We start from the raw sequence: 27,927 nt of genomic DNA, 5'->3' as shown, positions 1-27,927 counted from the left end.
CTGTATCTCAGTTAACGTAATACTGGTAATTTTTGTGCTGTATGAAAAATATAGGCCAAAATCATAGCCCTTGAATAGAAGCTGGGTCATGAAGATAACTCTGGAGGAACAGATACATACACAAAAACTGAAAAACACACATATAAAGTACACACACATATATTTTTTAAAGTTTTAAAGCTTTTAAAGCAAAAGCCAGGCCCTCCCTTCTCCCAGAGTGGGTGGCCTCTCCCCGTCTTAGACTGGGTGGGGACAGCGGTTGCGTGGGCAGATTTCCTTGTGAGCCACAGGTCCCTCTGGCCATGCTGCTGTCTGGCCACACCCCCTTTCCCTTTCATCTTTCTCATTGACCAATGGGCTTGGAGCATTAAGGCCACACCCCTATTCCGCATTCTACTGGGGCCCTGGTTACGCCTCCTCTGGCTCAGTCGCACAGCAACCTGGTTGGTGACTGGAGGTGTTGATCAGTGCTCGCTGGGATTTTGCTGATGTGGCCCCAACCCCGCCTCCCTCCCTACCCTGCCATGGCAGGAGAAATTCGAGAGAGCAAATTGGCAGCAGCCAAGAAAAAGGTAAAATCACACTAGGTCATGGCCCCCCAACCCAGTCACAGATGCCCTCCGACGACAAGACTCCTGCCAGAGTCCATACCACTTCTGAGGCACACCAGACTGGGTCCCCCACCCCAGTGCCTCTGGGCTACCCCCACCAAAGTTTTGTCAGTCAGCCCCACCCCTTCAGCAAGCAGCCCTGTCCCTGCCCTCGGCAGTCGCCTCAGGGTGACTTTGGGCGGGTGACTCCTGGGGCTCCCCACTCCATTAATGGGCCCTCATCTCCTGCTGCCCCAAGCTTGACCTCCCTTGGCTCTTTGGGCTCACGTGTCCAAGAACCTGGGTCCCCCAGCCCCAGGCCCCACCCTTGCCAGTCATCCCTGGGTGACTTTGGGACTACGGGACTTTGGGACGCTGGTGACTCCTGGGGCTCCCTGCTGCAGACTCTGCCCTCCACTCCTGCTACCTCAAGGTCACCCTCCCTGGGCTCTTTGCACTGGCGTCTCTAAGGACCTGGGTCCCAACCCTGTGTTTCCCTCCTCCATTGTGGAGCAGTGACTCGGACACACTACTGATGTGGTCCCTCCCCCCGACCTGGAGGAGTAGAATGTGGTGATGTCACAATCCACCTAGAAACTGTCATTACTGGAAGACCGGCCTTTGATCTTATGACCCAGTCCCCTAAGCATTCTCACCCCATTTCTGGTTCCTCTGGTCATAGCGCAAATTTCCAGCTGGAAGGGGAATGGAGACCATGGGACCTAGGAGCAAGGGGTTCCAGGCTGCCTCACTCCCTTAACATCGACATTGACAGTGGGAAAAGCCTACACTTCCCCCGTGAGCGCAAAACATTGACAGTATCTCTGGGTGGCAATGGGAGAATTGGTTTTGTTTTGGTTTTCTCCCAGCTTTCTACTTTCCAGAGAGATTTTAACAATTTTTTCTGAGTTCTCCACCTCATATTCTATTTCTCCATGGTTCTGGGACCAGACTGCTCTTCAGTCAGTGGTCTCTGAAGTGAGATTTGCTCATCTTCTGAGGAATAGATCTCGGGAAACTGAACTTGACAGCTTGAATCTTCCTCATATTATCTCATCCTGCAGTACTTTGAGTGCCACAGGATAAATATGGGACATCTTTCTGAAGCATCAGGTTCCCTTGATTCTCTTGAGATCAAGAGAAAAGACATTAATGTACTTAGGGATGACAGTCACATAGGTCTCTAAGAGTATATCAGACTTCTCTCTGAAATGAGGTTTGGGTTGTCCTCTTTCTGATAAATTCCCAGATTTAACAGAAAGGCTGCCTTCTGCCATGAGGACATATTGATATAAAAGATTGAGAGGTGGCCAGGCGCGGTGGCTCAAGCCTGTAATCCTTGCACTTTGGGAGGCCGAGAAGGGCGGATCACGAGGTCAGGAGATCGAGACCATCCTGGCTAACCCGGTGAAACCCCGTCTCTACTAAAAAATACAAAAAACTAGCCGGGCGAGGTGGCGGGCGCCTATAGGCTGAGGCAGGAGAATGGCGTAAACCCAGGAGGCAGAGCTTGCAGTGAGCTGAGATCCGGCCACTGCACTCCAGCCTGGGCGACAGAGCGAGACTCCGTCTCAAAAAAAAAAAAAAAAAAAAAAGAGTTTGACAGGTACTGGTGCACTTCTTCACACTAACAGATGTGTGAGGATGTATGACTAAACCACATGGCAACCAGTTCCTGCCTACTTAATGTTTAGTTTTCTACCTCTGCCCCTGGTTTTGGTCCCTGACAGCTACAGATCCTTGGAAAAACCCCAGAGCTTGGAGTCAGAAGACTGAGTTTCAAAGTTCCAGTATCGCCTTTTTCTTTTCTTCTTTTTTTTTTTCCCTATCCATATCAATCCCTCTCAGTCACTAAATGATTGTGACAACACCTTGTACAGTTGTTGGTGTCATTAAATCAGATGGTGTATAGAGTATTTTGTAAAAACTGTAAGGAGGATGTGGCTGTAGGGGCTGATGGTTCCCATGAGTATTACTGCTCTTCTTTCCCACAGTTAAAAGAATACTGGCAGAGAAACAGCCCTGGTGGTCCAGCAGGAGCGAAGAAGAACGGGAAAACAAATGGCAGTGTCCCTGAGACAGCCACTTCTGGTGGTTGTCACTCACCTGGGGATGTGAGTCTTGGCTGACCACGCTCCTGGGGACAAGGGGCACAAGGGACAGTAGAGGGTAATAGTTAAGATTGTGGATAGACTGTTGGGTACTGGTTCAGAATTCTGGGTTTGAATCCTGCCTCTCCATCTGTTAGGGATATGATTTAGGGCAAGTTGCTTGAGCTCTTTGGGCCTCTCTTTGCACATCTGTATAATAGAGGTGGAATTATTGTTTGACTTCCATTTGTGAAGTTTAAATGAGATTTGTTACTGTTGTTTTTATGCTAATCCCTAGTACATGGCCTGCGGTAAACACCCAGGACACCCAGGATATGGTCATTGCTGTTCGATTTTCCTCATCCCCAGTCTCAAGGGGAAGCCAGGACAATGAGAACAGCCACTTGTCATCAGGATTCACTGAAAGGGCCCCAGGGTGGGATGGTGGGGAGATAAAAAGCATGAGAGAAGTTGGCACAAAGGAGTTATGGGACAAAGGGTCCAAGATAGGCAGAAAAGAAAATGTTGCCAGTTGATGGGGAAGAAAGGAAGTCAGAGGGCTCTGACACTGAGGGGGACAGAACATCTCCATGTGCACTCTCATCTCTTGTAGTCAGCAACGGGTATCCTCGGAGACAGCCCTATATCATTTGCTCCCACGAAGGAACTGGAGGTAAGAGGCTCTGGGCAGAGGTGCAGTGACCCTGCAGGCCAGCCCTCCAACCTCCTCCCACAGCGGGGACTGGGTGCCCCTCTGCCAGCTGAGACAGCCCACACACACCCCAGCCCTAATGATTGTTCTCTCTACCTCTCCACGACTCCTCCTCCACCTCCTCCTCTCTGCATGCGCCTCAGAGCCCGTGCCAAGAACTAGCAGCAGCTCTGGACTCGAGGTCCGTCAAAATCAGTCAACTGAAGAACACCGTCAAATCCTTGGTAAGAGTCCTGTGGGGTCTCCTGATTCCACACTGCCAATCCTGGGCTCCAGTTTCCCCTTGGGGCCCTGAAGAAAGGGGCTGGCGGACCTGGTGCCAAGGACAAATAGGGAGCTGGGGTGCTCAGGTCTCACCTGGAGGGACCCCAGAGCACGCAGCATGGCTGTTCTTTTGCTGCCCTCTTTGCCGACTGTCTCCTCTCCACACACCCCTGCTCGAGTCCTTGCTACACATGCCCTGGGATTGTGGCCTCTCGGGGGAGTGAGAGCCTGACTGGTTGTCAGGGGCCCCGTATTTCTGCTGTGGCTCAGACCCTAATTTGCTCTTTGATTCTGGACAAGCCGCCTCTCCTTTCTGGACTCGTGTTTCCAGAGGAGGTAGTGAATATCAAAGGTGTCTGTTAGCTCTGAGAGTCCGAGATTTAAAGGCCACCTAGAATGGAAACCTCAGGGCCAAGGGCTCCTAACTGTCCTTTTCCATCCTATATCTGCTGTGAAGAACCGTACCTGGCCCGTTCGTGCTCAGTAAATGTTTATGGAATGAACGCACTTTTCTAAATCACAAGCAGGCGGAAGGGGGGCCTTTCTCAAACTCCATCTCTAGAGGTTTATGTTCCTGTCCTCTCAAGAGATTCCAGATTCAGACTTTGAGTTCTGTGGCTGTGGGTGAAAACCAACAAAGACCGGAATCCTCTGTCCTTGGGTGCTTGAGGAGAGTTTACCAGTTCGTGTTCCCATTGGGTCTGAGAACTTTGCCTATAAAATCCATTCCTGGCCCCTGCCTACCGCTTCCTGGCCTGGGGAATAGAGTTGAGGGGCCACCCTCCCTCACCTTAATTTGACTCTCCCCACAGAAACAACAGAAGAAACAAGTGGAACATCAGCTGGAAGAAGTAATGTGATTTGTTTGCTCGCGACATGACTGCTGGGTTTGGGGGGCACTCAGATGTAGAGGCCCCAGTCTCGTCTCGCCCACTCCCAGCCTGGGGAAGAAGGCTCACCCCTCAGATTCCACCCCATCCCCACAGGGTCCCTGATAACCTGGTCCCATGGGTGGGCCTGTCCTGGGGCAGTGGTGGCTTTCTGGGGGCATGTCTCTTGCTGTGCCATCTCTGCCTCCCCCTGGTAAGAGCTCTGTCTTCCTCTTCCTATAGGAAAAGAAGGCAAACAGTGAGAAACAGAAAACCGAAAGGGAGCTACAGGTGAGTGGAGGGTGTGAAGTTTTCTCCTGTCCTCTGGGGAATGTTTCTTTCCTTCTCTTCCAGCACTTGCTTGGCTTTTCTCCCAAAGGTTCAAATCCAGACATTGAACGTACAGAAAGGGAAACTAAGTACGGACCTGTTTCATGCGAAACGTTCACTCAGATACTTTGAAGGTGGGAATCTGGGCGCCCTGTCATCCTTCAGCCTGGCACTTTGACAGGTCTTTAGGGGGAGTCCTTTGGGCCCCATCTCAACTCTCTCATTACAGAGGAGTCCAAGGATCTGGCCGACCGCCTGCAATGTTCATTGCAGCGTAAAGGAGAGTTAGAGCAGGTTCTCTCTGCTGTCACCGCCACACAGAAGAAAAAGGCGAACCCAGTGAGTCCAACCACCTGCCCCGTCCCCTGGGAGCCCGGCTTCGCAGATGGAGGAGTGAGCCCCTAGGTCCCTTCTGCAGGATGGAGTGTCCTGCCCAGGAGGCAGCATGGCCATTTCTTGCTGTTTTTGTATGTGGTTGTTAGAGGCAGCCTGGGGCTGAGTCAGCTGCTGTGGGTGAGTTGGGGGGCGCGGTGGGGGGTGAACACTGGATGCAGAGCTTGGAGGCCAAGTGCCTCCCCTGCCCTTACCTGGCTGGGGTCTTGGCCAAGTCCTAGGTGGGGTGTTGGGTACTTGTTCTGTGAAGGTACAGAAGAGTACCTTTAGTATGATACCATTTCTGTAGAGAGGAAACGTGTGTGTCTGTGTGTGCACATATTATGATAGTATACACAAAACATGTCTGCAACAGTTCAAAAAAACTTGGGAGAGAGCAACAGGGTGGCTGGGAGATACTTCCCTTCTGTACTTTCTGAGTTTTGGACTATGCAAAGGTATCATCGTTTCAAAAACTGAACAAAAGATTATTTTTCCCCTTCCTATCTGTGCTTTCAACCCCAGCAAGAAAATGGGCTTAGAGAATCAGATAGACCTGGGTGTTCAAATCCCAGCTCTGCCTAAGTGATGTTAGGCAAGCATTTAACCTCAAATACTCCATGGTTTTTCATCTACGCAATAGAGGGAATCATAGTAACTGTCTCCTTTGGTGGTTGTGAGGATTAAAGGGAATTGCTAGCATGGTGCCTGGTGAAACACTCCATAAAGGTTCAGACAGTGGTAGTAATAACAGTAATAACAATAGCAATATTATGTGATCTCTCTGGGCCTCTGTTAGCCAGCTGTAAATTCGATCTCTTTCCCTGTCCCTTCCAACTTTACTGAGTTCTTTTAAAAACCAGACCATGCGCTTGGAAATGCCTCGATGTTTACTGACCGAGTTGTATATTGAGCCTTGCCCTAGCTCTTTTAAGGGGCAATGTGTGGAATGGCCCAGGCTCCCCAGATTGAAACTTCTCACTCTTCACCATCCAGTCCTCGAGCCACAGGAAAGCACGTATGGAGTGGAAGTTAGAGTGGTCCACACGGGAGCAGGCACTTCTGAAAGCACAGCTGACCCAGGTGAGGTTTTGCAGAGGGAGGGAGGGAAGCAAGATGACCCCAGGTGGCCAGGAGCAGGTGAGGACCAGTGACAGCCCTTCCTAACTTCTGTGCCCATTCTTGCAGTTGAAGGAGTCGCTAAAAGAAGCTCATCTAGAGAGAGATGAATATGTTCAACATCTAAAAGGAGAGAGGGCCCGGTGGCAGCAGAGGATGAAGAAAATGTCACAGGAGGTGAGATCTGATCCTTCAGCCCCCTGACCTTAGATAGGTCACGGAATCTTTCTGGGCATCTGTAAAATGGGAATATACAGCCAGAGGTGGTCATGGGTCTGGGCTTTGTGGAGGTGGGGGAGAGAGGGAGATGGCAGCCACCAGCCCCTCTCTCCAGGGCCCTTTCCCCCTGTGCTTTGGGCAGGTTTACACCTTGAAGAAGGAGAAGAAGGATGACATGCGTCGGGTGGAGAAGCTGGAGAGGAGCTTGTCCAAACTCAAGAACCGGATGGGTAAGATGGGGCTGGTGTGACCTGGGAGAAGGCCTGGCATCAGAGGGCTGTGGGGGGCTTAGAATGCCCCAGGGAGGTGGGTGGATGGAAGGGCTTTGAGGCAGAGGGAAAGAGGTCTGTGCCAGGAGACGGCAAGTCTTGTCATCTGTGTGAGCCTCAGTGTCCCCATCAGCACAGAGGGCCCATTGTCAGCCACCCACAGTGCTCTCCATCTGAAAGTGGTTGGAAGATTGGCTACCATCGGGGTGCGAGGAATCATTAGCAGTGAGGCCAAGTTTGGGGAGCCTGAGAGGAGCTGTGCACCAAGAGGAGGGTTTTTGTTGTTTTTTTTTTGGTTTTGGAGAATCCAGAGTCCCTTATTGTCTACTTCCTTTCTCAGCTAAACCCCTGTCCCTGGACCCCCCAGCTGTGCCCCCTGAGGAGGAGCTGCAGCACCTGAGGAAGGAACTAGAGAGGGTGTCAGCAGAGCTCCAGGCCCACGTGGAAAACCATCAACACGTAAGTCTCCTGAACCAGACACTAAAGGAGAGGCTTCAGGAGCCGGAGGAGAGGCTTCAGCAGCTGGCCGAGCCACAGAGCGGCGTCGAGGAGCTGGTGCATTGCCCCACCTGCAGAGCCTGCCCTCCTCCCTAGCCCTCCAGGCCTTTGTTTCCCCACCTGTGAAATGGGGCAACGTAGCCCTCATGTGAAATGTTATTTCTAAAGGCACCTGTGAGCCAGAGCCCTGCTCTGGTGGCTGTGGGACAGAGGGGATGATTTTTCTAACCTGCCTCCACCCTTCCCCGTGCCGTGGGAGGCAGACACCGAGTTCTGGGGTCTCCAGTTTCAGTGGGTGGCTGCTGATTGCTTCTCTCTGTCCAGAACAACGAGAACAAGAGCGCACTGCACTTGGAGCAGCAAATAGAGGAGCTACAGGGAATGCTGGGTGAGGTAAAGGAGACGGTAACCTCCACCCCATCCAAGAAGGCCTGGGAGGCGGGCACCAGCCTCTGGGGATGGGAGGTGCCAGGCCAGAAGCAGCTCCAGCCTGGGGGAGGTGACTCCACCACCCTCCAGGGCAGTCCTGAGACTGTTTCTTGCTTCCTGCCCTCTGACTTTTAGAGGTGGGTAGCCTTGGGCTCCTCCCAGGTCTGGACATCATCATCCCAGCTAGAGGCATAGAGTCCCCCAATCATAGGGGAAGAGGCAGTGGGATAAGAGGCTCCTTATGCCAGGCACGGTGGCTCACGCCTATAATCCCAGCACTTTGGGAGGCTGAGGCAGGAGAATTACTTGAGGTCGGAGTTCAAGATCAGCCTGGCCATCATTGTAAAACCTCATCTCTACTAAAATTACAAAAAAAAAAAAAAAAAAAAAAAAAGTATCCTGGCATGGTGGCTCATGCCTGTAATCCCACCTACTCAGGAGGCTGAGGCCCGAGAATCACTTGAGCTCAGGAGGTGGAGGTTGCAGTGAGCTGAGATTGCACCACTGCACTCCAGCCTGGGCCACAGAGTGACACTCTGTCTCAAAACAAAACAAAAAGGCTCCTTAGATTAAAACTGGATTCCAGCCTCAGTTCCACTGGTCACCATTCTAGTACTTTGCATCTCTAAGTCTCTGTTTCTTTAACTTCAAAAGGAAGTTAGCATTTTCCTTACAGAGGGGCTGAGGATTAAATGAGATAATACATGGAAAGCACTAGGCCTCTTAACACGCTTAGCACATGGCGGCTGGCTCCCACTGCTTTTCCACCAGTCTGTGGCCTACAGTTTAAATGGTGAAGGAGGGTATGAGATTTGAGGCTGAGGAAGGAGGCATGGTGTTCTAGGAAAGGGAGGCAGTCACTTAGGCCTGGAGCAAGGGGCCAGGGTCCTGGGAAGACGACAGAGCCCCACAGTGCCCTCACTACCTTATTGATGAGTCCAGAATCTGGAAGCCAGCAGCCACGTGCCCTCACACCCAGGGTCTTCCTGCAGGTGGAGCTGAAGAGCCAAAAGGCTCAGAGTCTGCAGCAGCAGCCAGACCATTACCTGGGTCACCTGCGGCAGTCCGTGGCCACCTATCAGCAGCAGGTGGCCGCCTATCAGCAGCTGACCTCTGAGAAGGAGGCGCTGCACAGGCAGTTACTGCAGCAGACCCAGCTAATGAACCAGCTGCAGCAGCAGGAAGCTTGGGGCAAAGCGGTGGCCGAGATGGACAGCCAAAAGTTGAAGGAGACCCAGGGGAGGGACCTGCTGAGGACGGGGCCATGATGGGGACGACCTGGCAAACTCCGTGCCTTCTTACTCTTTCCTGGCCCCCTTAGGAGCACCTGGAGGCTGCCAGGCAGCAGAATCAGCAGCTGCAGGACCAACTGAGCCTCACGGCTCTCCCTGGGGAAGGTACCGGAGACCACTCAGAGGAAGAGGAGAGAGCCCCAGGAGGAAGGGGGGACTGTTAGCAGCATAGGATTGAGGAGTTGGAAGAGACCTTTAGAACAGCTGGTCATTATGCCGACCGGGTGCCTGCACTAAGTTCGGCATCAATATGGTGACCTCCTGGGAGCGGGGGGCCACCAAGTTGCCTAAGGATGGCTGAACTGGCCCAGGTCAGAAATGGAGCAGGTCAGAACTCCCACACCGACTGGTAGTGGGACTGTGCCTGGGCAGTATAGCAAGATCTTGGGTCTTAAAAATAAAAATAAAGAACAGCAGCTCATTCTTCTCTGGGGAGGGGCTGGCTCAGGGTTACCCAGTGAGGGTGGAGGCAGAGTTGGGCCCACAGTACCTCCCTTATTGGGTTGTCTGAGAAGCCCTCTGGCCACTCCCCACAGGAGATGGAGGACATCTGGACAGTGAGGAGGAGGAGGGACCTCGGCCCATGCCAAGCGTCCCAGAAGACCTGGAGAGCTGGGAGGCCATGATGAGCCTAACTCCCCCAGCACCCATTTTGCCACCTTCCTCTGTGGTCCCAGCCCCAGGGACTGGGGGCGAGTCTGTGATCGGGGAGCCCCAGCGGGGCCTGCGGGAAGTCATGGAGAAGCTGGAGGTGAGTGAGTGCTGGCATGGGCCAAGAAGGGCAGGGGTGGGGCAGGTCACTGCCGAGATGTGACCCCATTATTTTGGCTCCAGAGCGGCCTTATGGACCTCCTGGAGGAGCAGACAGACCTGAGGGAGCGTGTGGAGAAACTAGAAGTTCAGTTCATCCAGTACTGGAGGGAGAGATGTCATCAGTGAGTGGGAGGTCAGGGTATGGCAGGGGGAGCTGCAGGGCCCTCAGAGGGGCCCCAGCGTCTGAGCCCTGTCCTCCTGCAGGAAAATTCGTCACCTTATAAATGAGCCAGGAGGCAGTGCCAAAGATGCAGCACGGGGAGGACATCATCAGGCTGGCCCAGGACAGGGAGATGAAGGTAGCGTGTGCAACATCTCTGCGGGGTTCGGGTGGGGTGGGCGTGAAGGGCGGCGGCAGCGGTGTGATGGCTGAGCACCCCTCCCTGCAGGTGAAGCTGCTGGCGCTGCAGGAGATGATGTTGCGTCTTATGCTGACCAGAACAACGAGCACAGCAAACTCCTGACCTCTTCCCAGAACCCTGTTGAGGAGCCCGGTCCAGGAGCCCCAGCCCCCCAGGAGACTGGGGATGCCCACAAGCATGGTGGTGAGTAGAGCCCTCAGGCGGGGCGGGCAGGCAGGAGCGGGGTGGGGGAGGACGGGCGGGGTTTGCACTGTGCTCAGATCCCCCATTCACTGTCTCCAAACTCCCAACTCCCTCTCTCCAAAGATCTTTGTGACATGAGCCTCACCGACAGCCAGGAGCCAGCTCACGAGGCCACGGAGGGGTCTCCCCACAACAACCCTGCTGCACAGCCCATCACGCAGGAGCACCAGGAGCACCCAGGCTTGGGCAGCAACCGCTCTGTGCCGTTCTTTTGCTGGGCTTGGCTGCTGAGAAGGAGGAGATAAACATCACCGTCATCAAAGAGCTGCTCAAGACCTTTTTAAAAAAGAAAGTTACGGGGTTAATCTCCTACACAATTCATTTCCTTCATTTGAATGATTATTTGTGTTTCTAATTTATAGTTTATTTGTAAAAAGTTAAAAAAGTGGGTCTCTGTGCCTTTCACTGAGGTTCACTCTGGCATCCTTTAGCATTTTTCTGTTTTAATTTCATAATTGTAGGTCATTAGCATGTATATTGAGTTTGCCGTTACGTGGTGGGAGTTCAAACACATAAAGACCCACTGTTTGCACAAAACTATTCTCGCTGGTTTGGAATAGGCTGCCTTGCTTTTTCAATGTTATTGCAGCATCTATGTTCATTACAGAATTCAGATAAAATTTGCTTATGTTCTGCTATTGTTTGATCTAATCTTAATCACAGTGAGCTCTTCATTAGCTCAATATGTGGTTTACCTGCAAGTGTCACTGTTGATTACTTTGTAATATGCCACCGTGAGTGTCTGGATGGAGGGAGGAGGGAAACAAAGAACAAAAGTGACTAAGATGGCGTATTTCCTGGTTCTTCATCACCAACTTTCCTGCGCCTGGGAAAGACACAGGTCAACTGCGCAGGTGCAACCTGATGTCCGACCAAGGAAACCGAAACCTACCTGGCCGCGCCTACCACACGGCGGGACCCGCCCATGAGCGGCCTACTGCCCGCCCACTCCCAGGCCCAAGACATAAAGCCGCTCCGGGCAGACAGGCAGCGCGAACTTCCTCCGCGCCTCCTCTTATGCGGACTCAGGAACTTCTCCCCAGAAAGCCGGAGCGACTTCCTTGGCCTCCACTGCTGGAGACCGGTGAACTTCGCCCTTTCTTCTTTCACGTTGGCTAGCTAATAAAGTTTCTTTTTACTTTGCCTACTTGCCTTTTCTCTGGCGCCTGCTGTGGTGGTCGCACAAAACAAATCAGTGAGTACTGACATTAGAGTTGTTTAAAGTCTGAGAACTGGAAACAGCCTTTCCCCCATTTTCTGTGTACTGGTGATGGGAGTAATAACGTTTTGGGGGAGCTTTTTAAATCTCACAGAAGAGGACAGTGGCCTGCTCCGGCAGGAATGTGTGGGATACAATGTGTTTCATTTGTTCCGGCGCCAAGAATGAGCGCTGTACTATGGTAGTTCCCTTAGGATTCGTGTGTGCTCTGGGCTCATGAAGATACTGCATCAGGAGCTGCAGCAGTTGTACTCTTCTGATGACCTAAAAAGGGATTATTTCTGAGGAATGAAAGGCTCCCATGATTGACTGTGGATGTGGAAAACCTTTCCTGGCTTAGAGAATTTGTATCTGTAATACATTTGAAAATCAGAGTTCATGTTACCTGTTTTAATCACATGACTACATGTCCCAGTACACAAAAGGGTGCTGGCTGGCATTCTTCTTAATGTATGTTGTAAAGATCATAAGAAATCCTTTATGAGTTTAAATGTCCCTGGAACAGGCATACAGGCTCTAGTCAAGAATGAATTAAAGGAAAGCTGTGTGACACCTGGCATTCCTCTGTTCACAGAGCTTCTTTGAGGCTTGAAGATTGATTTTACCATCTAGACCTCTGGCTAATACCTATTCTTCAAACACCTTGGTTACTCTGACATAGGAATTTACTTCTTTTCCTTGAATGGAAAACACTTTAAAAATTAATAACAAACATTATTATAAACTAATATATGTGAGAGTACTTAGTTGAAACAAAAAGGAGTTTTAGTAGAGAGTATTATACTAGCTTTGAAAATCAAGGAGAAGTTTATGCAACTTAAAATGTTTACAAACTGCTGTGCAATCTACTGTTTGTGAATGTCAGTGTATTATCAGGAAACGTGTCTGTACAATCACAGGTATATTTCCTCACAAACTTCTTTACGAAGAGTGAAATATGTTTTTGTACCTCTCGGTTTCAGTTAGGGACATATTTTGTGCAATATTTATGTGATTGTGCCTATGCATGAGGAATGAATGAATTTCAGTCACACATTCCCTAAATCATAGCTTGATGATGCTTGGGAAAGAATCAACAGTTAAAACTTCATGAGGTTCTAATGTCTGTGTTCAAAACACATCACAGTGTTAGGATGTGGGGAGATATGTACGTGTGCTCCCTGGGGTGGGGATTTCTAGTTACTAGACCATCTCCATTTTTAGCATTTGGCATCCTCATGACACTTTTATAAATATGATATTCTAACAGGAGAGCAACAATAGGATTTTACCGATGGAATAACAGATTTGCCTGCATTCACTGAAAGAGCGCAAATATTGGGTCCTTGTGACTTCAACTGACTCTTCCGAATTGTATGAATGTATCAATACATTAGATAAACCCAGGTGCAGAATGATAAAGAAAAAATGTTAGACCCAATAATGTGGCTAATTAACAGGGTCCGGTTTCTGGCCCGTGGGGTTAAAATGGACTCATAGTCCTGTTCCTGCCTTTCATTCTCTGAACTTGCCGCTTTTGCATTCTCTGAGTTCAGTTTAAAGACAGTTGCTAGCATCTGTGACCAATCTGACAATACTGTGTTCCTCAGCTGCCTATGGATTAATCACACACTGGCATATTTAAGCTGAATGTCAGTCTGGAAAATAAATTTACTAGATTAACTGAAATTCCACTCTTTGTGTAGGTATTTGTCATATATTTAAGAAAAAGCTAAAAAGAATGGAAATTGTATGACAGTAACTTAAGTCTTCAAAGTGCACGCAGTCTTTTGTGATACCTCATTCAGCCAAGTATTTGTGCTCTTCCTCATTCAGTATAGGGCAGCTTTTTTTTTTTTTTTTTTTTGAGACGGAGTCTCGCTCTGTGGCCCAGGCTGGAGTGCAGTGGCCGGATCTCAGCTCACTGCAAGCTCCGCCTCCCGGGTTCACGCCATTCTCCTGCCTCAGCCTCCCAAGTAGCTGGGACTACAGGCGCCCGCCACCTTGCCCGGCTAGTTTTTTGTATTTTTTAGTAGAGGCGGGGTTTCACCATGTTAGCCAGGATGGTCTCAATCTCCTGACCTCGTGATCCGCCCGTCTCGGCCTCCCAAAGTGCTGGGATTACAGGCTTGAGCCACCGCGCCCGGCCTAGGGCAGCTTTCAATTTGCTTAGAGGGCAACATTGGAAGGTTAGAGTTCATCAGAAACATAGAATTTTAAAATGTGAGTTCAACTGAATAAACCTGAATTTCTGTAGGAAGAATCAAAACACCTATTTAAAGATTGCAATATATAATAATCATTTTAAAGTATTTGATTAAACCTGATAGGTTTTCCAGAAATGAAAAAAAAAAAAAATCAGCTCTAAAACCAAAGCTGATTTTTAGAAAATTTGAAAACATAAACCAGCCCTACCTATAATATAATTTCTCTAAAACTTTATCTTAGTCATTTAAAAATAATATAACTATTAAAAAATACAACTGCTATCTTAATGTTCTGAAATAAGTTAAAACATTTTAAAATATGAATACTGTAGTTTAAAAGAAACAGTGGCAAGGAAAAGTAGAAAAAGAAATGCCAATTCCAGTCCAAAGCTTTATTTACCAAGTTTTCTTAGAATGAATTTTACCAATTTATGAATTCTTGTAAACAGAATGTATAATGGAAATACTGAAAGACTTTTGCCTAAAGTGGCATTATGGACTGCTAGTGTGATGCTACTGTAATGTAATAAATTCTTAAATTGTTGCAAAGTGCTGTTTTTGCCTTAAAATTTTGTGTGTCTTGAAAACTGTAGTATTAAAGGTATTGATAGTGTGCAAATGCTGGGCATGCTTGACATGAGATAATCGGTTTCATTTTTACAAAACTGCAATATAACTATGCAAGTGTTTATTAAAAGAACAAAATAAGAAAGTTACAGGATTAAAAGAAATTATGGGGTGAAAGTTATGGGATTAAAAAATGTAAAAAAGTTGTGACAAAAAAACTTCTGGCAAAAAAGTAGAAAAAAGTTTTATGAAAAATTACCAAAACAAGTTATGAAAAAGAAGTAACAGGATTTTTTATAAAAGTCATGGGATAAAAATAAAAATGAAAAGCAGGTTCCTGTCAGCAAAGCCTGGAGAAGCGGGGCTGGAGTCTCCACAGCCACCGTGTCTCTACCATCCCTTCCCAATCACCCCTTTACAATTAGGGTAGCAAGACAAGACCTCTGTCAATGGGGAAAGACAAACAGACCCTTTGCCACCTTGATCAGGGCTGAGTCCTTAAATTTTCGGATGACGATGATTGTTATTTAAGAGCCAGAGGCTGGTGGGGTTGGTTTGTTTGGAGGAGGCCTGATGGCCTCCTTTCTCTCACCATAGCAACTTTTCCCTCAGCAGGGCTCCCAGCTTCTTATTAAGAGAGGTAGCTGAGGCAGGAGAGTGGGGCTAACTGTGGACCAGGCGAGGGCATGGGCTGCGGGCGTGGCCCCCTTCCCTGGTGTACATACTGTGTCTGTGTAACATTTTGTAGATCCCAGAGGGTAGGGCCGCCCCTGTATCGGACGTAGCGGAGGTTGGAGCTGGCACATGGGGAGGAGGTTCTAATAATTATTTGTGGCTGGGAAACTTATTTATTGCTAGCATAGGACAGAGGAAGGAGGCGTGGATGGGGTTGTGACTCCCTGGTGGTGTGATCGCAGCTCACTGCAACTTCCACCTCTCATGCTCAAGTGATCCTCCCACCTCAGCCTCCCAGGTAGCTGGGAGTATAAGCATGCACTACTATGCCTGGCTACTTTTTAAAATTTTTTTGTAGAGAAAAGGTCTTGCTATGTTGCTCATGCTGGTCTTGAACTCCTGGCCTGAAGCGATTCTCCCATCTTGACCTCCCAAAGCACTGGGATTACAGGCATGAGACATTGCTCTGGTCCATAAGGTTTTCTCTTTATTTCTGTTTTGTTGTTTTGTTGTTGTTGTTGTTGTTGTTGAGAGAGTCTTGGTCTGTTTCCCAGACTGGAGTGCAGTGGTGCAATCTCAGCTCACTGCAACCTCCGCCTCCTGGTTCAAGCAATTCTCATGCCTGTAGCCTCCCGGGTTACAGGTATGAGCCACTGCACCTGGCTAATTTTTGAATATTTAGTAGAGACAGAGTTTTGCCATGTTGGCCAGATTGGTCTCCAACTCCTGGCCTCAAGCAATGCGCCCTCCTCAGCCTCCCAAAGTGCTGGGATTACATGTGTGAGCCACTGCTCCTGGCTAAGAACCCGTATCTGTTTAAATAAAAGAAGAAAATTCAGAATATGTGGAATACACAACACCACAGGCCAAAGTTATGTACCTCTCTGAGGTAATCTGTGTAAACAATTTGATATCTATCCTTTCAAGTTCCTACTTGCTACGCATATGTATACACATGTACACAAGTATACGTTGACACATTCCCCCTTCCCTGCTGTCGTGCTATTAGTCTTTGTTTTGTAGAAAGTGGACCAACTCTATGTTCTTTGCTGGCCTGTATTTCTCCTATTCAGTGATGTGTTACGAATATGTGTTTAAGTCAATTTATGCAACTCTTTAATACCATTTTAAAAGGTTATGATATACGATCATATGAAGGTATTACAATTTATTCCAACAGTTAACTTTTGCACATTTAATAATTTCCATTGATTTGCCAGGGTGAACATTCTCATGTCACGGCTAAATCCTTTCGTATGGACATCCTTAATTATTCTCTTAAGTTAAACGTTTAAATAAACTTGCTAGATTAGTCTCATTTCTTAAAAAGTTCTTAATTCGTAGTTTATATGTAACATTGTAGTTTTATATGTACTTGCAAATAGCTATAGTTCCTGTAAAAAAAAAAGTGATAAAATTAAACTTTAACATATGCCAAAAATATTTTGACTTAGCGCTTCATTAAGTGCATGATTACAGTCTCTATATCTTTTGATTTACCTTTCTATCTTTACAATTTTCAGCCCAGACACTTAGAGGTCACATAGTAAATTAAGGTTTTCTTTTTTTAATAATCTCCATCTTTCTTAATTTGGTGAGTCACAATAAGTTATTTTGGGGTTGTTGAAAGCTGTGGCTCTGTTCTAAATTTGAGCCCAGAAATCATGCCACTTACAAAATATGCTTTGTCTTCCAACATCAGAGTGTCCGGTAGAAGGTGACAGTTCTTGGAACTTAAAAAATCTAAAACAGGACAGGAACAGAATCTGGAAAATATTTTCTTTTGAGACAGAGTCTTGCTCTGTCCCCCAGGCTGGAGTGCAGTGGCGCGACGTCGGCTCACTGCAAGCTCTGCCTCCCAGGCCCACACCATTCTCCTGCCTCAGCCTCCCGAGTAGCTGGGACTACAGGTGCCGCCACCTCGCCCGGCTAGTTTTTTGTATTTTTAGTAGAGACGGGGTTTCACCGTGTTAGCCAGGATGGTCTCAATATCCTGATCTCGTGATCTGCCTGTCTCAGCCTCCCAAAGTGCTGGGATTACAGGCATGAGCCACCGCGCCCGGCCCATCATATCATTTTTTAATTACCGTGTATGTATCTGTAGAAGACAAATAATTTTTAAAAAGAAATATATTCGCAATGCCATTAAATACCAAAAAAGTAATACATTCGGGAAATAGCCATAAATCTAGAGTTCACATGTTCTTGACTTACTCATAAGTGATTTTTTCTAGGTTATCTATTTCAATCAGATGCCTGTTTGCTCATATTTACATTCCTAACTGAACAATGTCTTAAACTGACAGAAAATGCAGGTGATCTTATGACCAAATGCCTCATGCAAGGAAAAAACTTGAAACTGCAAGAGGAGTCCCTCCAAATGTAGAAAGGACCAGTATTTTAAGAGAGATGTTAACTAAAATGTGGCAATGTAAGGAGCAGAGCAGGAAGAACCTTTCCCTCGGAAACTTACAACAAGTCAATTTCATAGTTCCTTTCCGTGGTCCTTCCACAACCGCCTCTGGCATCTGTTTTCTCTACAATGGCGGTAACAATAGTAGCTATTTCAGAGCAGGAAAAGGCTTAGAGCAGTGCTAGAAGAGGGTCCTGGCTATATAAAGTTCAGTTGTTTGTATATTGTAACAAACTTACTTTTTTTTTTGGTCAATAACAGATTTCTTTTGGAAAAGTAGCAGCCTCCAGTCCAGGGAACACCTGCAGTTCCCACTAAGTGAACATTGGTGTCTGCTAACCTTTGCCTCTGTTTCTCTCAATAACATACTGTCAAGCTGTTCCTTGATTTAGCAGTTTTATTTACTTTTTCTTTTTTTTTCCTTTCCCTTTTCCTGAGATACAGTCCCTCTCTGTTTCCCAGTCTGGACTGCAGCAGCGCCATCGTGGCTCACTGCCACCTCCACCCCGGTCTCAAGCAATCCTCCTCCATCAGCCTTCACAGTAGCTGGGACTACCCCCCGGGCCCACCACGCTCTGCTCATCATTGTGGTTTTTGTTTTTCTGTTGAAACCGGGTTTGGGGCCAGACTCAGTGACTCATGCCTGCAATACCAGCACCCCCGAAGGCCAAGGCCGGTGGATCACCCGAGGGGAGGAGGTGGAGACCAACAGCCCGAGCAACATGGAGGATCCCAGTCTCTACCAATAAAAAATAAAAAACTAACCGGGCATGGTGGCTCACGCCTGCAATCTCAGTCAGTCAAGAGGCTGAGGCAAGAGAACCACCCAAACCCAGGAGGCAGAGGCCGCGGGGAGCGGAGGCCCCGCCACTGCACTCCAGCCTGGGCAACAATAGCGAAACTCCGCCTCAAGAATGAATAAAAGACCAGGTTTCCCCTTGTTGCCCGGGCCGGTCTGGAACTCTTAGACTCAAGCGATCCGCCACGCTCAGCCCTCCAAAGACCTGGGATCCCAAGCGTGAGCCACCACGCCAGGCCGATCTATTCCTGTCTGATTAATAAACTGGGCCTTAGGGACTGGCTCAGGCCTGCAATCCCAGCACCCGGGGAGGCCGAGGCGGGCAGATAACCTGAGGTCAGAACATTGAGACCAGCCTGAGCAACATGGAGAAACCCCATCTCTAACAACAACAAAAATATATAGATACATAATTAGCCGGGCGTGGTGGCTCACGCCTGCAATCCCAGCCACTCGGGAGGCTGTGGCAGGAGAACCACCCAAACCCTGGAGGCGGAGGCTGCGGGGAGCTGAGACCCTGCCACTGCACTCCATCCTGGGCAACAAGAGCGAAGCTCCCTGTCAAAACAAAAACAAAAACAAAAACAAAAAAAACAGAGACTCAATTTCACCATGGTGCCCAGGCCGGCCTTAACTCCTAGGCTCAAGCGATCCGCCCCGCTTGGCAGTCCAAAGTCCTGGGATCACAAGCGTGAGCCGCCGTGCCAGGACGATCTGTTCCTTTCTGATTAATAAATTGGGTCTTGTGCGCTGGCTCATGCCTGCAATCCCAGCATCCCGGGAGGCCGAGGCAGGTGGATAACCTGAGGTCGGGAGTTTGAGACCAGCCTGACCAACATGGAGAAACTTCGTCTGTGCCAAAAAAAAAAAAAAAGAACGAAATTAGCCAGGTGTGGTGGTTCACGCCTGCAATCCCAGCCACTGGGGAGGCTGAGGCAGGAGAACCACCCAAACCCGGGAGGCGGAGGCTGCGGGGAGCCCAGACCATGACATCGCACTCCAGCCTGAGCAACAAGAGCGAAACTTCGCCTCAAAACAAACAAAACAGACCTAATTTCACCATGTTGCCCAGGCCAGTCTGGAACTCCTAGGCTCAAGCGATCTGCTGCGCTCAGCCATCCTACATCTGGGATCAAAAGCGTGAGCCACCACGCCAGGCCGATCACGCCTATTAAGTAATCCCAGCACTTTGGGAGGCCTCAGTGGGTGGATCACCTGAGGTCAGGAGTTTGGAGACCAGCCTGGCCAACGTGATGAAACCCCGTCTCTACCAAAAATATTTAAAAATTAGCCGAGTGTGTGGCGGGCGCCTGTAATCCCAGCTACTCAGGAGGATGAGGCAGGAGAATTGCTTGAATCTGGGAGGCGGAGGTTGCAGTGAGCCGGGATAGCGCCACTGCACCCAGCCTGGGTGACAGAGTGAGACTCCGTCTCTAAAATAAAATAAAATAAAATTAATTGGACTGTGGGCGCTGGCTCACGCTTGCATCCGCAGCACCCCCGGAGGCCAAGGCGGGCGGGTAACCTGAGGTTGGGAGTTTGAGACCAGCCTGACCAACAGGGAGAAACCCCTTATGTATCAAAAAAAAAGAAAGAAAGAAAGAAAGAAAATTTAGCAGGCTATGCTGGCTCCCGCCTGCGATCTCAGCCACTTGGTAGGCCGAGGCAGGAGAACCACCCAAACCCAAAAAGCAGAGGCCACGGGGAGCTGAGACCGAGCCACTGCACTCCAGCCTGGGCAACAAGAGCGAAACTCCGCCTCAAAAACAAAAACAAAACAAACAAAAAAAGGGAGACCCGGTTTCACCATGTTGCCCAGGCTCAAGCGTCCATAGCGCTTGGCCATCCAAAGTCCTGGGATCACAAGCGTGAGCCACCACGCCAGGCCAATCTATTCCTTTCTGATTAGTAAATTGGGCCTTAGGCACTGGCTCACGCCTGCAATCCCAGCAGCCTCGGAGGCTGGGGAGGGCAGCTAACTTGAGTTCGGTAGTTTGAGACCAGCCTGATGAACATGGGGAAACCCTATCTCCACCAAAAAAAAATAAAAATACAAAATACAAAACGAGCCCGGCATGGTGGCTCACGTGCAATGCCAGCCACTCAGGAGGCTGAGGCAGGAGAACCACTCAAACCCGGGAGACGGAGGCAGGATGAGCCCAGACCTCGCCATTGCCCTCCAGCCTGGGCAACAAGACCGAATCTCTGCCTCCAAAAAAAAAAAAAAAAAAAAAGTGACCGGGTTTCACCATCGTGCCCGGCCTGCCCAGGCCGGTCTGGAACTCCTAGGCTCAAGGGATCTGCTGCGCTCGGTCATTGAAAGTCCTGGAATCACAAGCGTGAACCACCACACCAGGCCAATCTATTATTCCTTTCTGATTAATAAATTGGGTGGTGCACGGTGGTCCACGCCTGTAATCCCAACACCTGGGGAGGCCAAGGCCAGCGGATAACCTGAGGTCGGGAGTTTGATACCAGCTTGATGTACATGGAGAAACCCCTCTCCACCAAAAAATAAATAAATTAATTAATTAAAATACAAACTGAGCCAAGCATGGTGGCTCACGCCTGCAATCCCAGCCACTCAGGAGGCTGAGGCAGGAGAACCACCCAAACGTGGGAGGCTGAGGCCATGGGCAGCCGAGACCCCACCACTGCACTGCAGCCTGGGCAACAAGAGCTAAACTCACCTCGGGGGAAAAAAAATAGAGAGAGACCAAGTTTCACATGGTGCCCAGGCCAGTCTGGAACTCCTGGGCTAAGAGCATCCTCCCTGGGATTATCTTAAAGTGTAGTTGGAAAAAGTAAACTAGCCCCAAAAACTTTTTGCAAAGCCTCATGTATAGGTGTTCCTAAATGATAACATTGTGTTGCTTATTTTAAATATTTTGAAGTTTATAAAACCAATTGAGTTGCTTAACTATTTTGACATTTATAAAACTGGTAGCATGAAATTTTTTGAAATATTTAACAACACACAGTATTTCTTGTAAACTTCATCCACACTCATGTATGGAGCGGTAGTTAACCCATTTTCACTGCTGTGTAGTATTGAATTGAATAAACTTTCCACAATTGATCTACTTTTTCCCATTCTTCCCGTCACTCAACTCCCCGGATTCCTTCTATAATCTCTGAAAAATTGTATTTCCCAAAGATGGCACAACAATATTCCTCATACCATGTGCTCTTCTCTTTGTGACATTGCCACTATCCCATCAGGAAGTGGAGTTTAATTTCCCTCTCCTTGAATCTAGATGGGCTTGCGACTGCTTCAACCAATAGAGCATTGCAGAAGTGACGCTGTGTGACTTCTGAGACTAGGCCATAAGTCTTATGATAACGCAGTTTCCACATTGTTCACCAGAACACTCATGCTCTGAGTGACCATGAGTCACCATGTAAAAAGTCCAACTACCCCAGGGCCACCATACAGAAAGGGAAACTGAGTACGGACCTGTTTCACATGAAACGTTCTCTCAGATACTTTAAAGGTGGAAATCTGGGCACCCTGTCATCCTTCAACCTGACACTTTGACAGGTCTTTCGGGAGGGTCCTTTGGGCCCCATCTGAACTCTCTCATTACAGAGGAGTCCAAGGATCTGGCCGACCGCCTGCAACATTCATTGCAGCATAGAGGAGAGTTACAGCGGGCTCTCTCTGCTGTCACCACCACACAGAAGAAGGTGGACAGAGTGAGTCCAACCACCCGCCCTGTGCCCTGGGAGCCCGGCTTTGCAGATGGAGGAGTGAGCCTAAGGGTCCCTTCTGCAGGATGGAGTGGCCTGCCCAGGAGGCAGGATGGCCTTGTCTTGTTGCTTTTGTGTCTGGTTGTTAGAGGCAGCCTGGGGCTGAGTCAGCTGCTGTGGGTGAGTTGAGGGGCGCGGTGGGGGGTGAGCACTGGATGCAGAGCTTGGAGGCCAAGTGCCTGCCCTGCCCTTACCTGGCTGGGGTCTTGGCCAAGTCCTAGGTGGGGTATTGGGTACTTGTTCTGTGAAGGTACAGAAGAGTACCTTTAATATGATACCATTTCTGTAGAGAGAGGAAACGTGTGTGTGTGTGTGTGTGTGTGCACATATTATGATAGTATACATAAAACATGTCTGCAACCATTCATAAAAAAACTCGGGAGAGAGCAACAGGGTGGCTGGGAGATACTTCCCTTCTGTACCTTCTGAGTTTTGGACTATGCAAAGGTATCATCGTTTCAAAAACTGAACGAAAGATTAATTTTCCCCTTCCTATCTGTACCCCCAACCCCAGCAAAAAATTGGGCTTAGAGAATCAGATAAACCTGGGTGTTCAAATCCCAGCTCTGCCTACGTGGTGTTAGGCAAGCATTTAACCTCAAATACTCCATGTTTTTTCATCTACACAATAGAGGGAATCATAGTAACTGTCTCCTATGGTGGTTGTGAGGAGTAAATGGGATTGCTAGCGTGGTGCCTGGTGAAGCACTACATAAAGGTTCAGACAGTGGTAGTAATAACAGTAATAACAATAGCAGTATTATCTGATCTCTCTGGGCCTCTGTTAGGCAGCTGTAAATTCCATCTCATTCCCTGTCCCTTCCAAGTTTATTGAGTTCTTTTAAAAACCAGACCATGGGCTCGGAAGTGCGTTGATCTTTATTGACTGAGTTGTATACTGAGTCTAGCCCTAGCCCTTTTAAGGGGCACTGTGTGGAATGGCCCGGGCTCCCCAGATGGAAACTTCTCACTCTTCACCATCCAGTTCTCAAGCCGCAGTCAAGCACTTACTGAGTGGCAGTTAGAGCGGTCCATACAGGAGAAGGCACGGCTGAAAGCAAGCCTGACACAGGTGAGGTTTTGCAGAGGGAGGGAGGGAAGGAAGATGATCCCAAGTGGCCAGGAGCAGGTGAGGACCAGTGACAGCCCTTCCTAACTTCTGTGCCCATTCTTGCAGTTGAAGGAGTCGCTTAAACAAGTCCAGCTAGAGAGAGATGAATATGCTCAACATATAAAAGAGAGAGTCTGGTGGCAGCAGAGGATGAGGAAAATGTCGCAGGAGGTCTGACCCTTCAGCCCCCCCATCTTAGATAGGTCACTGGATCTTTCTGGGCAACTGTAAAATGGGAACAGTACAGCCAGAGGTGGTCATGGGCCTGGGCTTTGTGGAGGTGGGGGCAGAGAGGGAGATGGCAGCCACCAGCCACCAGCCCCTCTCTCCAGGGCCCTTTCCCCCTGTGCTTTGGGCAGGTTTGCACATTGAAGAAGGAGAAGCAGCATGATACGCATCGGGTAGAGAAGCTGGAGAGCAGCTTGTCCAAACTCAAGAACCGGATGGGTAAGATGGGGCTGGCGTGACCTGGGAGCAGGCCTGGCATCAGAGGGCTGTGGTGGGGCTTAGAATGCCCCAGGGAGGTGGGTGGATGGAAGGGCTTTGAGGCAGAAGGAAAGAGGTCTGTGCCAGGAGACGGCAACTCTTGTCATCTCCATTAGCCCCAGTGTCCCCATCAGCAAAGAGGGCCCATTGTCAGCCACCCACAGTGCTCTCCATCTGAAAGTGGTTGGAAGATTGGCTACCATCCGGGTGCAAGTAATCATTAGCAGTGAGGCCAAGTTTGGGGAGCCTGAGAGGAGCTGTGCACCAAGAGGAGGGGTTTTTGTTTTGGACAATCCAGAGGCCCTTATTATCTACTTCCTTTCTCAGCTAAACCCCAGCCCCCGGAGCCCCCAGCAGTGCCCCCTGAGGAGGAGCTGCAGCACCTGAGGAAGGAACTAGAGAGGGTGTCAGCAGAGCTCCAGGCCCAGGTGGAAAACCATCAACACGTAAGTCTCCTGAACCAGCCACAAAAGGAGAGGCTTGGGAGGCAGGAGGAGAGGCTTCAGCAGCTGCCCGAGCCACAGAGCGGCGTCGAGGAGCTGGTGCGTTGCCCTACCTGGGCAGCCTGTCCTCCTCCCTAGCCCTCCAGGCCTTTGTTTCCCCACCTGTAAAATGGGGCAATGTAGCCCTCACGTGAAATGTTACTTCTAAAGGCACCTGTGAGCCAGGGCCCTGCTCTGGTGGCTGTGGGAGAGAGGGGATGATTTTTTTAACCTGCCTCCACCCTTCCCCATGCCGTGGGAGGCAGACACCGAGTTCTGGGGTCTCCAGTTTCAGTGGGTGGCTGCTGATTGCTTCTCTCTGTCCAGAACAACGAGAACAAGAGCGCACTGCAGTTGGAGCAGCAAGTGGAGGAGCTACAGGAGAAGCTGGATGAGGTGAAGGAGACGGTAACCTCTGCCCCATCCAAGAAGGGCTGGGAGGCGGGCAGCAGCCTCTGGGGAGGGGAGGTGCCAGGCCAGAGGCAGCTCCAGCCTGGGGGCAGGTGACACCAGCACCCTCCAGGACAGTCCCGTGACTGTTTCTTGCTTCCTGTCCCCTGACTTTTAGAGGTGGGTAGCCCTGGGCTCCTCCCAGGTCTGGACATCATCATCCCAGCTAGAGACATGGAGCCCCCCAGTCATAGGGGAAGAGGCAGTGGGATAAGAGGCTCCTTATGCCAGGCACGGTGGCTCACGCCTATAATCCCAGCACTTTGGGAGGCTCAGGCAGGAGAATCACTTGAGGTCGGGAGTTTGAGATCAGCCTGGCCCACATGGTAAAACTTCATCTCTACTAAAATGACCAAAAAAAAAAAAAAAAATAGCCAGGCATGGTGGTGCATGGCTGTAATCCCACCTATTCAGGAGGCTGAGGCATGAGAATCACTTGAGCCCAGGAGGTGGAGGTTGCAGTGAGCTGAGACTGCACCACTGCACTCCAGCCTGGGCCACAGAGTGACACTCTGTCTCAAAACAAAACAAAAAGGCTCCTTAGATTAAAACTGGATTCCAGCCTTGGTTCCACTGGTCACCATTCAAGTACTTTGCATCTCTAAGTCTCTGTTTCTTTAACTTCAAAAGGAAGTTAGCATTTTCCTTACAGAGGTGCTGAGGATTAAATGAGATAATACATGGAAAGCGTTAGGCCTATAGCACACTTAGCACATAGTGGTTGGCTCCCACTGTTTTTCCATCAGTCGGTGGCCTACAGTTTAAATGGTAAGACAAGGGTATGCCATTTGAGGATGGGGAAAAAGGCATGGGGTTCTAGGAAAGGGAGGCAGTCACTGAGACCTGGAGCAAGGGGCCCAGGTCCTGGGAAGACGACAGAGCCCCACAGTGCCCTCACTACCCTATTAATGGGCCCAGAATCTGGAAGCCAGCCGCCACGTGCCCTCACACCCAGGGTCTTCCTGCAGGTGGAGCTGAAGAGCCAAGAGGCTCAGAGTCTGCAGCAGCAGCCAGACCATTACCTGGGTCACCTGCGGCAGTCCGTGGCCACCTATCAGCAGCAGGTGGCCGCCTATCAGCAGCTGACCTCTGAGAAGGAGGCGCTGCACAGGCAGTTACTGCAGCAGACCCAGCTAATGAACCAGCTGCAGCAGCAGGAAGCTTGGGGCAAAGCGGTGGCCGAGATGGCCTGCCAAAAGTTATAGGAGACCCAGGGGAGGGAGCTGCTGAGGATGGGCCCATGAGGGGGACGACCTGGCAAACTCCATGCCTTCTTACTCTTTCCTGGCCCCTTAGGAGCACCTGGAGGCTGCCAGCCAGCAGAAGCAGCAGCTGCAGGACCAACTGAGCCTCACGGCTCTCCCTGGGGAAGGTACCGGAGGCCACTCAGAGGAAGAGGACAGAGCCCCAGGAGGAAGGGGGGACTGTTAGCAGCACAGGATTGAGGAGTTGGAAGAGACCTTTAGAACAGCTGGTCATTATGCCGACCGGGTGCCTGCACTAAGTTCGGCATCAATATGGTGACCTCCTGGGAGCGGGGGGCCACCAAGTTGCCTAAGGATGGCTGAACTGGCCCAGGTCAGAAACGGAGCAGGTCAGAACTCCTGCACTGACCGGTAGTGGGACTGTGCCTGGGCAGTATAGCAAGATCTTGGTTCTTAAAAGTAAAAATAAAGAACAGCAGCTCATTCCTCTCTGGGAGGGGCTGGCTCAGGGTTACCCAGTGAGGGTGGAGGCAGAGGTGGGCCCACAGTACCTGCCTTGTTGGGTTGTCTTAGGACACCTCTGGCCACCCCCTACAGGAGATGGAGGAGAACATCTGGACAGTGAGGAGGAGGAGGGACCTCGGCCCATGCCGAGCGTCCCAGAGGACCAGGAGAGCTGGGAGGCCATGGTGAGCCTGACTCCCCCAGCACCGATTTTGCCACCTTCCTCTGTGGTCCCTGCAAGACCCCTTTATGCTCTTACTTTCCCTGCCTTCTGATTTCTCTGGACCCTCATCCCTTCCAGGAGCCAGTGGTTAGACCCCATTTCACCTGTGACCAACAGGTGCACACTCTGAGGCCCCAAGGGAAGGGGCGGCGCTCCACCTCTCTGCCCCATTTGTTCTGTGTATGCCCCTAAAAGAATGCTCAGGTCTTGCCCTCAGGTGCCATTTTTCAAATCCGCTGGAGCCAGTGCCCAGGAGGAGCAGGCACGGTTATCAGAGCAGGTGAAAGAGCAGAGGATGTGCTGCCAGCGCCTGGCTCACCCGGTGGCCTCGGCCCAGGAGCCAGAGGCAGCGGTCCCAGCCCCAGGGACTGGGGGTGAGTCTGTGAGTGGGGAGACCCCCTGGACCCTGCAGGAAGTCATGGAGAAGCTGTCCTATACCAGGACTCACTTTCAGCTTCCCCGTGACTTGAAAGTGCCACCTGAGGGCAGGTCGCTGTCGAGACGTGACCCCATTATTTTGGCTCCAGAGCGGCCGTATGGACCACCTGGAGGAGAAGGCGGACCTGAGGGAGCAGGTGGAGAAACAAGAACTTTGATTCATCCAGTACTGGAGAGAGAGATGCCATCAGTGAGTGGGAGGCCAGGGCACGGCAGGGGGAGCTACAGGGCCCTCGGAGGGGCCCCAGCGTCTGAGCCCTGTCCTCCTGCAGGAACGTTCATCACCTTGTAACAGAGCCAGGGGCTAGTGCCAAAGATGCGGCAATGGGAGGAGGACATCATCACCCTGGCCCAGGACAGGGAGGAGATGAAGGTAGCGTGTGCAACATCTCTGTGGGGGTGGGGTGGGCGTAGGCGTGAGGGTGGGCGCCGGCAGCGGCGTGACAGCTGAGCACTCCTCCCTCCAGGTGAAGCTGCTGGCGCTGCAGGAGATGCTGTTGCAGCTTGTGGCGACTACAACAAGGGGCACCACAAATTCCTGGCCACTGCCCAGAACCCTGCTGATGAGCCCGGTCCAGGAGCCCCAGCCCCCCAGGAGCTTGGGGCTGCCGACAAGCATGGTGGTGAGTAGAGCCCTCAGGCGGGGCGGGCAGGCAGGAGCAGGGGGTGCTGGCGCTGCACTCAGATCCCCACCTCCAACTCTCCAAAGATCTTTGTGACATGAGCCTCACCGACAGCGTGGAGCCAGCGCACGGAGAGGCCACGGAGGGTTCTCCGCACGACAACCATTCTGCACAGCCCACGTGCAGGAGCACCAGGAGCACCCAGGCTTGGCCGGCAACCGCTCTGTGCCGTTCTTTTGCTGGGCTTGGCTGCAGAGAAGGAGATAAACATCACCGTCATCAAAGAGCTGGTCAAGAAATTTTTTAAAAAGAAACAAACTTGTGG

At 50.2% G+C, this 27,927-nt stretch overlaps 1 protein-coding gene and 1 pseudogene across 3 annotated transcripts; both read left to right on the top strand.

The window, feature by feature from the left end:
- The first annotated feature begins 444 nt into the window (after positions 1 to 444).
- Positions 445 to 26,399, top strand: LOC126957901 (golgin subfamily A member 8C-like). Of its 3 annotated transcripts, none has more exons than XR_007727007.1 (17): positions 445 to 572; positions 2,585 to 2,704; positions 3,294 to 3,353; positions 3,536 to 3,616; positions 4,469 to 4,507; positions 4,769 to 4,816; positions 4,905 to 4,989; positions 5,085 to 5,194; positions 6,224 to 6,310; positions 6,416 to 6,523; positions 6,708 to 6,795; positions 7,175 to 7,293; positions 7,657 to 7,725; positions 9,083 to 9,380; positions 9,590 to 9,804; positions 9,888 to 9,988; positions 10,071 to 10,153. XR_007727007.1 is itself a non-coding variant. In XM_050795838.1 (17 exons), the coding sequence occupies exons 1-17, from the start codon at positions 489 to 491 to the stop codon at positions 10,714 to 10,716; spliced, it is 1,623 nt and encodes a 540-aa protein (XP_050651795.1). In that variant the 5' UTR covers positions 445 to 488; the 3' UTR covers positions 10,717 to 11,615. The 3 variants fall into 3 exon arrangements, 1 of the variants encoding a protein (XP_050651795.1); XM_050795838.1 differs by lacking the exons at positions 9,590 to 9,804; positions 9,888 to 9,988 and adding exons at positions 10,256 to 10,411; positions 10,535 to 11,615 and having other exon boundaries at positions 7,175 to 7,389; positions 9,083 to 9,158; positions 10,151 to 10,165; XR_007727008.1 differs by lacking the exons at positions 9,590 to 9,804; positions 9,888 to 9,988; positions 10,071 to 10,153 and adding an exon at positions 26,204 to 26,399.
- Positions 22,737 to 27,927, top strand: LOC126959262 (putative golgin subfamily A member 8D; annotated as a pseudogene).

Source organism: Macaca thibetana, chromosome 7 (genome assembly GCF_024542745.1).
Source record: "Macaca thibetana thibetana isolate TM-01 chromosome 7, ASM2454274v1, whole genome shotgun sequence".
NCBI classification, from domain to species: Eukaryota; Metazoa; Chordata; class Mammalia; order Primates; family Cercopithecidae; genus Macaca; species Macaca thibetana.
This window is presented reverse-complemented; position numbering and strand designations above follow the sequence as displayed.

Coding starts and splice junctions, on each gene's coding strand:
- LOC126957901 (XM_050795838.1), top strand. CDS start 489: ATGTGGCCCCAACCCCGCCTCCCTCCCTACCCTGCCATGGCAGGAGAA. Junction 573..2,584: donor TGGCAGCAGCCAAGAAAAAG/GTAAAATCACAC, acceptor TCTTTCCCACAG/TTAAAAGAATACTGGCAGAG. Junction 3,354..3,535: donor CTCCCACGAAGGAACTGGAG/GTAAGAGGCTCT, acceptor CATGCGCCTCAG/AGCCCGTGCCAAGAACTAGC.